The sequence below is a fragment of the Panthera uncia genome, assembly GCF_023721935.1.
Source record: "Panthera uncia isolate 11264 chromosome B2 unlocalized genomic scaffold, Puncia_PCG_1.0 HiC_scaffold_24, whole genome shotgun sequence".
Taxonomy (NCBI): domain Eukaryota; kingdom Metazoa; phylum Chordata; class Mammalia; order Carnivora; family Felidae; genus Panthera; species Panthera uncia.
In genome coordinates, this window is record NW_026057580.1 from 117,407,256 (window position 1) to 117,420,144 (window position 12,889).

At 58.0% G+C, this 12,889-nt stretch overlaps 1 protein-coding gene across 1 annotated transcript in view; it reads right to left on the bottom strand.

Moving 5' to 3' along the window:
• The window catches only part of UNC93A (unc-93 homolog A), a 36,722-nt gene that overhangs the window by 9,269 nt on the left and 14,564 nt on the right, over positions 1 to 12,889 (bottom strand). Inside the window, 5 exon segments of the mRNA XM_049654591.1 lie at positions 903 to 1,038; positions 2,845 to 3,056; positions 7,176 to 7,301; positions 8,798 to 9,027; positions 10,032 to 10,213. Coding sequence (XP_049510548.1) covers positions 903 to 1,038; positions 2,845 to 3,056; positions 7,176 to 7,301; positions 8,798 to 9,027; positions 10,032 to 10,213 — 886 coding nt within the window.

A 12,889-nucleotide genomic window follows, 5' to 3' on the forward strand; every position in this document is an offset into this window, starting at 1 on the left:
AACCCACGTCCTCGCGTGGATTCTGACACCGGCCGGGCCGGCTGGCCCGCGTGTGTGCCCTCCAGAGTCCAACTGCCACGTGCCCAGCAGGGTGACCCCTCTGCTCACCGCAGGCCTCCCCTGCGTCAGGCACCGTGCGGGGCGTGTGCCCTGCGCCTGGCAGGGGGGGCCTCTGTGCCCCGGCCGAGGAGACCCCGAAGTGAGGAAGGAGCTGCCCTGAGTGGTGGCGGCCTGGGGACGGCACCGCCCTCCCGAGCGGGCAGGGGTGAGAACGGAGGGGCGGCCGGAGCTTCCAGGCTCACTCCTCCTGGCTTTACCCCAGCGGGCCCTGAGTTCTGGGCCACGGTTTGTGCACACGCCCTGCGGCGTCTGTCTCGACGAGGCGGTGAGACATGCCTCGTGACAGTCCAGAAACTGCTGTCGCATTGAAGACGGGTGCATCCGCGCTGGCTGTGTGGCCTGGGGTGAGCCACCACACTTCTCTGTTCCTGCGTTTCCTCATCTGCAGAGCGGGCAGTGCCCACTACCCCCCCCCCCCCACGGGGCGATTGCCAGGATGACCTGGGAACCTATGCGGGTTACTCCCACCAGGGGCTGACAAACATTTACTGTTTCCCCTTCTGGCTGTGTCCCTGCTGCCCCAGACGCCTCAGACCCTAAGTGGGTGGCCAGGTGACCGCTGACGCCCGTAGTTCTCGTTATTCGCGCCGACCGCCGTGTGTTTCCTCTCTCCTCCCTTCCCAAGAGGGCAGAGGCGGACGCGTCTTTGTGCACCGCGTGAGGACGGGTCGCCTCCTTCAGGGAGCCTCCCCGTGGTGCCCCTGCACCATCGCTGAGCGGAACACGCCCTTCACCCCGCCGGCCACCATTCCCGCCCGCGTCTGGGAAGCGTGTCCACGTACCTAGCGCGTAGAGGGCGGCTCTGCCCGTCTTCTGGGAGAGCCTTCCGTACAGCACAGAGCACAGCGAGTTGGTGGCCGAGAAGCAGATCATCACGTAACCAACAAACCGGATCCCCAGGGCGCAGGTGACGTAGGACTGCAGGACGAAGCACAGGGGACGTGAGCGGGCGGCTCGCGGGGGTTACAGCGTGACGGCCGCCAGGCGGGACCGGCCTGGAGCCTCGTGCTCGAGCCGGGTAGGAAGTAACAAGGACACACATCTGGACGGGGCTCCCCCCACGCAGCCTTTGCCTCACGTTGTGTGTTCTCACGGATCACGGAGGCGCCGCTTTGGGCCGATCCTTGCAGATTCGGTCGTTTCTGCACGACAGTTGGAGGAAGGCGTGGGGAGCCGTGAACGGGCAGAGCCCCCGGCATTCTTGGGGCGGCGAAGCCGCTCTGTGTGCTACCCTAGTGTCTTACCCCCGTGTCCTTGCGTGTCTGCCCCAACCCACGGCGTCCAGCGCCGGGACGGCCCCCGACGGGGCGGTGACGGGATGTCATTGTTGGCTCTGGCGCAGGATGTGGATGATGGGGAGGCTGCGTGGGGAGGGGGCAGGGGGACTCGGGAGCCTACACCGCCTGTGGTTTTGTGCGAACCTACGACAGCCCTGGAAGCAAACACCTGATGGAGAAGAAGTGAAGAGAACGCAGCGCATCTCAGCAGAGGCGAGAACAGGAGTGCTCCCGCACGAGGCCGTGAGGTCCCAGCGGCCGCGCCCCCGGCCCCGGTGCCGCCACCGCCGACGCCCTCACGCCCGCACCCACCACTCCGGTCCCCGCGCACAGCCGGGACAGACACACAGACACAGGCTGCTGCTTCGGACGGCACAGGCGGAGGAAGAAGGCCGGAGGTCAGCGGCAAGGCCCGTGGGAGGGGCCCTGACCAAAGGCCAAGGGACGGTTCCGTCATCTGTGTGGACTCTCTGGACCCCACCGCCCTCCGTCAGGGCCGTCCCGGGAGCAGGGTGCCAGAGAGGACCGGGACGCACAAACCCCGCCCAGAACATACACAGCCTAAAAGATACTGTGGTTTACCTGGAATTCGGATTTAACCTGGGAGGGGGCTTGTGGCGGGCACGAATTCGGAGAAAATTCCGGATTCCGGACAAGGAAGGGCAATCCTCGGGGAGCACCCTTGGCACTGGCTCCCCAGCCCCTCGGCGCCCCAGCTCCCACCCAACCCTTTCTGGAAGAGGGGGTCTCCAATGTCCACCGCCCCTGTTTGAGGCAGCCTTTCCGTGGCCCCGGGAGGCTCCTCAGGACCCGACACCAAGTGGCAGGGAGCTAGAGAGACAGCAGCTTGGTGAGCGTGCCACGAGGGAGCGAGCTGGCTGGTGGCCGAGCCTTCCCGCTGGGCCCGCCCCAGGGCACGGGCCTCCCTCTGCTGGCCTGCCCCACGGAGGCCTGCCCTGCGCACAGAAGGGGGCGGGCAGTGCGTGGGTCAGGCATCTAGGGCAGGACAGGGTGACAGGCCCGAGAGCCACATCCATCTCCGGATTGAGACGCATCATTTGAAAACTGGCCCGAGGGGGACTTCCAGGTGTTATTCGTGGATTTTATGTTTTTCCCTACTTTTGACTCTAAACTACGGGCAGTGTCGGGTGCAGGCGAGCATCCCGCAGGTGTTCTGTGCGATGGCTCGCGCATGACCGGGGCCCCCTTCCCCCCCGAAGACACATCTCGAGGGACGCATGGTCCCCAGAGGTAAGGCCCAGTCCCGGGGAGGCGGGAGCGACCTAGACCACGAACACAGCTCTCCTCAGGCCGCGAAGGACCTGGCATCCCCCACCCCCCCACCCCGGGAGCCCCGGCCCCCGCCCGGCCCTGGGGCAGGCGGCCCTGAGACCCACGAGCGCAGGTGAGGCCGCACAGGGGCCCCGCGCGCCGCGCTGTCTCGTACCCGGGTGTAGTCGCCCGCGAGGAAGGCCTGCTCGAACCCGCTGTACATGGGCAGCAGCACCAGGAGACGCAGGCGCTTGTCTCCAAGGAGCCTGAAGGTCGACAGCAGGGTGGACCAGAAAGGCGGCCCCTCGTCTCCTTCGCGTTTCCTCTGCACATCTTTGATGGGTTCCAGAAACACGGCCACGAGCAGGACGGCCAGGACGCCGCTCCCTGGAGGGAAGACAGAGGGCGCGAGGCTGAGGTCCGGGACCTGCCTGCTACTCACCCCCCATCTGCCCCCTCCTCTCCTTTGGGGCATCCATTCGGGGCCAGCAACACAAACTCCTCGGCGCCCTTCCCGAGCGACCACTCCCCTGTCCTGACCCTCAAGGAACTCCCACTGACGGCCAGTCTCCCTTCTCGGGATGGCGAGTCGCGGCGGTTCTGGTTTGCTGAGTTTCGTGTCTATTCCAGCATCTTTACCCGGAAGCCCTGGGGGGCGAGCTAGGTGCGTGAGAGTGGCGCCTCCTGAATGCGATGGGATAGCGCGTGTTTGTAGAGTCAGGTGGCAGTAAGGTGCCCTAAGGAGGCAGATCCCCCAAGGGGACCGGCCGAGGGGAAGGACGGAGCAGAGCTGCGCACCTGCGGGCTTTGGGTGAGGGAGGGCGCCGAGGGGCGCCGTTGCAGGTGGGGTGCTGTGCCCGGGGCCGCGGAAGCCCGGGACCCGGGCGGAGGGACTGCGTGGGGGCGCCCCCTTCGCGGTGGGTGCGAGTGCGCTAACTGTGCAAACGGGTTTTGTTCAAGACAACTCTTCATCCCCACCCCCCGCCGTGGGGGACACCATGCGCCTTCGTGATGCCCCAGTGGTGACCGGACCTCCGTCTGCACCACGAACCCACCTCGATACCCGGATCGAGGGCTACAGCTCACTGACTCTCGTTCACACGGACACCTCTTTCCTTCCTGGTGGTGTGGGGTCCGCGCATACCCGGTTTTCTCCTCCCTGGCTCAGTGCTAAATTCGGTGCTCTGCGAGCCACAGAGGGACTCGGGAGCCGGGAGGCTTTTTCCGTTTCTCTGAGGGGCCGCCAGGGATTTGTAGCCCGATGGCTGAGGCCCGGCAGCCTTGAAGGGGACTCGAGTTATTTCTTTCTCTGTACTTGGTCTCAGCGTCCGCCTGCACGGTGCGCTGGCCCGGTGCTGGGGGAGCGCCCGGCTCACGACCCGCCCCCTTCCACATTGTCGGCAGAGATGCCGGACCCGTCCCCACACGCCCCGCACACCCCGGAGGTGCCGATCTATTTCTAAGCCTGGTTTCTGTCATTCAGCCGCTTTCCCCTGGGCCGAACACAATCCTCTCTCCCCGGGTCGGGGTAACTCCGCATTTTGACGACACTTTCCAACACACGGCGCACGGAAGTCTGCTGAACTGCCGTCCGAGGTCGTGGGCGGTCACTACCTGTCCCCTGGAGACCCGGTGAGTGCCACCAGTCAGAGCCACGTGCAGGGGGCCTCTGGGCATCTCAGCTGTGAAGCGGTTTCCAGAGCGGTCCATGCACAGGTAAGGCGGGTGTGCAGCCACGTGGAGGAGGCGTGCCATCAGCTCCCCACTGACTGGGGCCACGGCCTCCGCCGTGGGCAGGCGCGTGAACCCATCCGGACACATGACTCCCAGGATGAGAGCCGCGGGGCAGCCCTGCGGCTGGGTCGTGGTATGGAAGCCACGTGTTTACTAGGAAAAATCACACACGGTCCAGGGCCGCCCGTGACCCAGAACCTTCTCAAGGGGCGTGAACGTGCGTGTGTCGCACGTCTAGTGTACTGGAGGGAATGGCTCCGAAAGGAATTTCCTCGTGAGGACAGAGCTCAGGGATGGCGGGAAAACACTCTGGGGAGGCGGAGTTCTTTCCTTTGGTCCGTTCTTCTCCATTTCGGTTTGCTTTGTGTGTGCGTGTGTGTGTTTCTACGGTAACACGGCCTTGCTCACAGGAAGGAGACCCATGAAACCCTGCGTGAGGCCAGGGTACGAATAATCAGAGACGATTTCTTCATGGGACACGTGCACAGTGCCCGTTTGACACGACCGTCTGGACTACCACTCCCTCAGGCCCCTGGATGCCGCGGGCACGAGTTCTGGGTAACGTCGGGCCTGGGGCAGCAGCCAGAGACCTGCGGGAGGGGACTGAGGGCCGCGTGCTGAGCAGGGGAACCTCACATGGGGGCTGAGGATGCAAAAGACGCATTTTCCACGGCCTGTGCTGTTCCTTGGGACCAGGGCAATGCAGGCTGCAGGCCAGTTCCTGCTCCTGGCTGCTTTTGTATGTAAAGTCTTATTAGAAAACAGCCTCGGGGCGCCTGGGTGGCTCAGTCCGTTAAGCGTCCGACTTCAGCTCAGGTCATGATCTCCTTGTTCATGGGTTCGAGCCCCATGTCGGGCTCTGTGCTGATGGCTCAGAGCCTGGAGCCTGCTTCGGATTCTGTGTCTCCCTCTCTCTCTGCCCCTTTCCTGCTCACACTCTGTCTCTCTCTCTCAAGAAATGAATAAACATTAAAAAAAAAGAGAAAAGAAAACAGCCTCGCTCTTCATTTACATGTTACCTATGGCCTCTCTTCCCGCCAAAAACATCACTGAATAGTTGCAGTGGAAACCACTCGGTCCTCAAGCCTAGAATATTTAGTGTCCGGCCGGTGGGGGAAAAGCTGGAGCACTGCTGTTTCGCAGACGGGGGGACAAACACGCAGTTCGGGGTCCGCAGAAGCTTTAGTTTTTGTGGTTAAACGCTCGCTGCCCTTTACTCTTCATTCTTCCTGCGGATTGGGGCGGGGGTGGGGGGGTCTCACAAGGGCCGGCTTCTCTGCCCACGAGTTTTCTGTATTTCCAAAGGACGCTAATGCTGGAGTCTGTCCAGGAAAGGAGTCTACACCTGTCCAGACCGTCTAGCACAGCATCAAGGTTTTTCACGGTGGGTCACGGCTCATCCCACAACTGTCTCCGGCTCCTCTGTCCCCTCCAGGGCCTCGTCCGCCGGCCACACCAGCGCCTCTGTGCTTCTCTGCCTGTAGTGCCCTCTCCCCTCTCCCTCTCTGCCTGGTAAGCCTCTCCTCGTCCTTCAACACCCGCTCGGTACCACCGCCTCGTCAAAGTTGCCCTGGACACCAATCCCCTGAGAAGACGTGACCACGTGTCAGCTGGAAACCTCGTTCAAAACACGTGCATCGAATTTCTGTTAGCTGAATACACATCTTCTCCTGCACTGGGCTCTGAGCTTATCGAAGGTCCTGAGTTACTAGTTTCAGGACCGGAGAAAGTCCACGTTATGGCGTGGCACTCGCTGGTGCTCGCTCTGCTTTGCCAACACAAAGTGGCTGTTTTACAAGTTCTCACTCAGTGACCTCTGATCTGGAGGTGACTTTGCTGGCAGCTGATGGTCTCAGCATAGGGACGGATTCTGACGGCACACGCAGCCTTGGTAACCTTTGATCCCATTAGGATCCTGGACTCAGTCCCACCAAATTCAACATATTTCAGACCCGTGATCTTTAAGAAGGACAAAGAATAGATTTAAATTCTCTTCAAATGGTAAAAACAAACAAACCGACCCAGCCAACACAAAAAACACTACTCTAAAAATACCCCCTTTAATTATAAATCTAGTGACTCTAACAGGGAAGTCATTTAGAAAATGATTCACATAAATATTTTGCATTAACCTGAGCTTCTAAGGATAAGGACCAGTAGAAGAATGAACTCCCTTTGGGCAGCCATCTTTCCATGAACTTCCAATGTGTGTGTCCTTCAGCTGCATTGTGACCAGTAGCTGAGAACCCTGGGGTCTTCCTGATTGGAGAATGGTCGCTGCAGGAAGGACCCCGGCCCCACACCAGCAGGAGCCATTCAAATATATTCCTCAGAAAAAGATGACAACTTATAAGGTTTTGGATTTCCAGGGTCACTTGGACATAGTTGACACACAAGTAACCAATCCATCAATACCGTGGTATACCCTGGTCCTATCCAATATGATAGCCATCGGCCCCACGTGGCCATCAAGCATTTGCAATGTGGCTGTTGTGACTTAGGAACAGTATTTTTAATTTAGGTAGTAAAAATATAAATAAACACATGGGGCTGACGGCTACAGAACTTTGCAGAAGAAAAATGACTCTGTCATCACAGGAAACTCTATTAGACAGCCCTGGTCTGTTGCAGTTGATTTCCTACGAAGAACACATCGGTGCAAAGCTGAGCACACTTTACAGGAATATTTGTATGTTGGGAAGATGCTCTTTCTCGACCCAGGGAAGAGTTAGGTTTGCTTCCCCTGGGACTCGGCCCGCCGTGAGCACATACCCGTGTAGATGCCCAGCAGGGTGTAGATCAGCATCTGCGAGGGTCGCTGGGTGCTGTTGGTGGACGCTGTGGCCATCAGACAGTCACTGGCCCCACAAGACAGGAGCTGCTCCTCTGGGATGGCCTCTGTGCAGGTGGAAGCAAAAAGATGACAGGAGAACGTGGAAAACTGATAGGACAAGGGGCATGAGGATTCGAGTGTGCGGCCAACGGGGGCCTGGACACCCCAGGGCCAAGAGTCACGATGGGTCAAAGGCACGAGACACGGGTCTGTTTGACCAAGTGCCTCCAAATACACTTCCCCCGGGCACGTGTCCGTATACATGATTTTAAGACACGCTGCACAACAGCTAGTCGTATTACTTTCCGGACATAATGAAAACATCCAACATTTCCGGACTAATCAAGAAGAAATAAGGTGCTTTAGGCTAGGTGTCAGGACCACTGCGTTCTCTTTCACACTCATTTGTAGTGGTCCCATGACCTTGGGCAGGTCGCTTTGGCCCTCTTCTGAATGCTGGTTTCCCAATCTGCTAAAAGAATAAAATGGGCACCACCAGGGGCTCCCAGACCGTGTCAGAGTCTCTGGAGGAGGCGGACGTCATGGAAGAAAGGACATCTGTCGTGATACAGATGTCATCACATGGGGTGCCGCGAGTGCCCCTTGGCTGGTGCGCTCGCCGGGCCCTTGGAATGCCTCGCTCCTCGGGGTCTGGGTCCCGGGGTCGCTTGGAGAATTAAGCTCTCTTGCCCGAATGGCTTTAAACCTGTCCACTCCATTTCCCACCAGTCATGCTGTAGAGACCGAACCTTAGTCCCAGTTTCTGTTGGATTATTGTTGACCTCGACAGCAATAATGAGTAAAAACGGGTGTCTATGACCTGCTGGTTTCCCTTCTCCATGCACTTAGCAAGTGATGGCATCACATGAGGAATAGGGGAAGGGGGATTTGGGAGTCCCCCAAAGGCAGGACTTCATAGGGGATGGCAGGATGCAGGCCCAGGACAAAGAGACAGAAATAATCCAGATAGCAGTCAGGAGTCAGGACCTCTGCCCACCCCCCATCAATAAAGGTTTCCTGTAAGAATTGAAGAGATTTATTTCCCTCTGTCCTTGGTTTAAATCTTCAGACGTCAGAGGGCGCAGGCATAAAACAGACCCACACTTTACGTCCAGATGAAAACATGGGTTAAGACATCAGCCGTCAAATGTTCAAATCGGTTACTGGACAACAGGTCGTTTGTGGAGCATTTAAGACACTGGATAGTGGATCAATTCAGTGGGACAATAAATCAGTCAAGCCTGTTCTTAGTCTAAAAGGATAGTGATGACTCCAGGAACCCAAGGTCCACTGGCAGTGGCCCTCTGTTCTCCCAGGACACTGCTCTGGGGGGCTCCCCCTGCCCACGGAGGGCAGGGTCAGAATGGCCAGGGCACTTGTGGACAAGACGAACCCGCCCAGACTCCCCCAGGGAACAGATGGGGACCAGGGAAGGCTGGGCACAGGCAGTTGAGAACCACGTCTTTAGGTGATTCACCTGCTCTAGTTGTGGAATAAAGACACGTGTAAATGGGATGGGGGGCCCTCTCGGGGGTCATCACGGAGCCCCGTTTCCTTTTACCTTGTCTGGGTGTCTGGCCAAACACCAGAGATGAGATCAGGTTGCCCCACACCCCGGACGACTGGAAGATGAGAAAGAAGGTGCCGAAATACTGGTTCACCACGTCTCTGCCAACTTTCCCCGCCTTCTCTGCTTGTGTGTTTCCCATGATGGTGAGGTACGTGCCCTGAGCGGACCACAGCGGAGCTGCTCCCAGACCCAGCAGTATGGAGGTCGGAACCAAGGTGAACCTGTAAAATAAAACACAGACAGACAGTACCTTCCCCCTCCAATCTTCCCTACCTTTGCGGAGAAGGAAACTCCATGCCTAGCCCGTCGTAAGCCTTGTCATGTTTATGGATCGTCTAGACTGACGGCTTCACCACAAGACCCAGATAAAGGACCCAACTCGGTGCCTTTTCTGGCTCTGGTTAGTTTGCAAGAGACAAATTCATTGCCAGTGAGTTTTCTTTGTGTTTGCAAGCAACCACCTATGAGCTGGGATTACAAATAAGGCTGGGTGGTTTTTGAGTATTTCTAACAGCTTTACGTTTAAAACGATTTATCTATTTTTTGAAACGTTGATTGATCGATTGAGTGATTGGTTTACCTTCTTCATTGAGGACTCTGTGTGAAAACTCCATGGCAATAAGAAAAAGAAGAACGTGAAATCGCCATAATCATTATGTCCTAGATGACAACAGGTGTCCCTCCAAGGGATGTTTGATAGGTGTGTTCCCGGGAATAAGATTGTGGGGCCGGTGTCCTTGGAGCTTGGTCCCAGAGGACACCTCTCCATCAGGGAGGAGGTAGGTCTCAGGCTGGGCCCCTGCACACTGACATGTCCACTCTCTGCGATGGGGTGAGGCCACGGTGTTGGGTCCTTGGGTCACCTTCTGCTAAGTCTCCTGAAATTCACCCTCGACGTGTTCGTCAAGGTCTAGCTCTCATCATTGGGGCCACAAAAGTGCCCCTGGTGCAGACAGGGAAACTCAAGGCCCGTGAAAGACGTGAGGGAAGGTCAGAGCTGGGAAGCAGGGGAGGAGATGGGCCCAGCAAAAGGGACAGAGACATCTTGGCGGGAAAAAAGGGGAAGAAAGCCTGTCCTGTCCCAGAAGCAGATAGGAATTTCCGGAAACGGCGCTCATTTTAAAGTGAAAGCAGCGGGGAGCCCTCAAGCGGGCTCCAGCTCAGTGCTCCTGAGCAGGAACCTGTGTCCTGAGCCAGACCCGGGCGCGAGACGTGTGGGCTGTACCAGCTGGGGTAGAAGTTGCCCAGGGAGAAGGCCACGTAGCAGCACATGGAGATGACGATGGTCCACTTGCAGCCGAACCTCTTAATCAGGAGCGGTGGGAGGAACATGGAGGACAGGAGCATCCCGCCGTACAGCGTGCTGAGCGCCGTCACCCCCAGCCCTTCCTCGCCATACAGGCTGCTCTGTGGGGACAAACCCAGCCCTGGTCAGAGGGGCCAGTAGCCAAGGGGACAGAGCTCTGGGTCACCACTTGGTCCCTGAGGCCACGAGCAACAGGCTACTCTGAGGAGTGCCCTCTCCCAGCTGACAGGTGCTCCCCTCCAGCTGACGGGTGCTCCCCTCCAGCTGACACGTTCTCTCCTCCCAGAGGATACGTGCTCCCCTCCTGCTGACAGGTGCTCCCCTCCCAGAGGATAGGTGCTCCCCTCCAGCTGACAGGTGCTCCCTTCCCAGCTGACAGGTGATCCCCTCCAGCTGACAGTTTCTCCCCTCCCAGAGGATAGGTGCTCCCCTCCCAGCTGACGGGTGCTCCTTTCCCAGCTGACAGGTGCTCAGATGCTCCCCTCCTGCTGATAATGCTCCCCTCCCAGATGACAGGTGCTCCCTTCCAGCTGACAGATGCTCAGGTGCTCCCCTCCTGCTGGCAAGTTCTCCCCTCCTGGTTGATAGGTGCTCCCCTCAAGCTGACAGGTGCTCCCCTTCCAGTTGACAGGAGCTCCCCTCCAACTGACAGGTTCTCCCCTCCCAGATGATAGGTGCTCCCCTCCCAGCTGACAGATGCTCCCCTCTTGCTGATAGTGCTCCCCTCCCAGATGACAGGTGCTCCCCTCCAGCTGACAGATGCTCAGGTGCTCCCCTCCTGCTGACGGTGCTCCCCTCCCAGATGACAGGTGCTCCCATCCTGCTGGTAAGTGCTCCCCTCCCAGTTGATAGGTGCTCCCCCCCAGCTACAGGTGAGGCCTGGGAGGAAGCACAGTCCGAACCATGAGTCAGCTGCTGCTAGATCCTGGGGAGAGGGAAAGCCTGAGGCCCGGTGCTGGGGTCGCTCTGGGGCAGATGGCCACACGCCTTCTGTGAATCCGTTTTTATCTCTAGGAGAGCTTTGTATTTCTCCCCTTTAAGCTGAGGAAACAGAGTTACTGTCCTCATGGAAGAGATAAAGAAGGGGACACTGTCTGCTCGCAGACTGACACGCACAGTGAGGTGCCCAGGTGATCTGGAAGCTGGTACTCGAATGCCTGGTTTCTAAACATCCCTTCCTGCCTGGTCGCCCCTGCCAGACGTGTTGCGGCGAGGGACCCTGTAGCACGCGGCCAGGTACTGCTCTCTGACATTCCCTCACTGCCGCTCTGCCCACCGGAATCCCAAACCCTCGGGCTGACTTCTTACTCTGCCTTGTGTCCACCGGTCCAGGATTCCCGCTTCCTTTGCTGCCCGGCCCCCCGACATGCTCCCACCTTCCTTGTCCTCGCTTTCCAGAGGGTGCCCGTTGTTCCAGCGCAGATCAGGGGTGTCTGAGGGCTCCTGGATAACGTCATCCACGGAGACCGGTGCTCTGATCTGCTGTTGGAATTTTGCCTGACCTCTGGCACACACCACATGCTGACCCACGATGTCACCCCAGCTGACAACGATACCTTCGAACGCAGGGAAATGTTCTGCGTTTTCCAAATCTCTCCCGATGCCTAGCCCAAAGCAGGTACTTAAACGGGTATTTGCGGATGAATTAAAACGGATGATAAAAACGGCTAGTCCCAAGACAATTCGAAATTTGGTTGGAAGATGGAAATTGAGCACTCTGTTCTGCCGTGGGGGTTAGCTGGAAATTTCCATTTATGACTCTGGCTGCTAGGAGTGCCGAGCGAGAGAGCTGGATGAGCCTGAGGCTTTGTTTCCTTCATACGTGCGCGTTAACTCCTCCTGTATGACTGGGCTCGCCTCCTTGGGTGTGAGTGAGAGGCACGAGGCGTCTCTCTGCGTTGGGACTTCTTCCGCCCACAGCACTGCCGCGAGCCAGCGAAGTGCATAAGGCACTTGTAATCGGATTTGACTGCAAACCACCGAAAAGGAAGACGGATGCCAGAAGCCAAAGTGGAATTTTAAAAGCAAATTTCTTTTCTACGTGAATGGCCACGTTCAAACACCTGTGTTTGCATATGTTAGGAGAGCCAGGCGGCAAATACACGTGTGAAGATAAGTACGTGTGCATGTTGAGCTCGAATTGTGCAAGATCTGCCTGCATAAACAATTGGGACATTCACTCAGCTCATGCAACAAATAGAGTCTTAAACGCTTACCCGCAGAGGCTGTATGCACCTGCTCTAGTGGAAAAAAAGGAAATTTCAGCAGCCGCTGCCCTCCAGGAGTGCACAGTGGACAGGAGCCAAGAGGAATCATTAACGCAGCAAACAGTCTATTGCAGTGGGGAGTGAGTCCTGCAAGGGAAACTCGGGCCAGCCCCGTGGGGTCAGGAAGACTTTCTAGAAGGAGTGAAGACCAAATGAGATCTGGAGGATGAGGGGGAACCTGGGGAAGGGTGGGAGGTGCCGAGGGCAGGAGATGTGGGGATGCATTTCCACGGGCCTCATCCTGGGCGGAGAGGCAGCACGGAACATTGCACGATGGCCAGAGCCGTCAAGCTCTTCTGGGAGATGATGCTGGGCAGCCTGCCAAGATAGGTCCCAGCTCAGTAATGGGGAGTAGGGTTGGATCTTTAAGCCCATAGAGAGCCCGAGAAGAGAGTTCAGTTGGAGATCAGCACGCACCGATGACTCTCATTCACAGAACTATCCATAGTTTGCCCCCTGCGTGTCTGGCCCGTCTTGGTCAGGGGGACTCGGTCATGGAGCGGTGGCTGT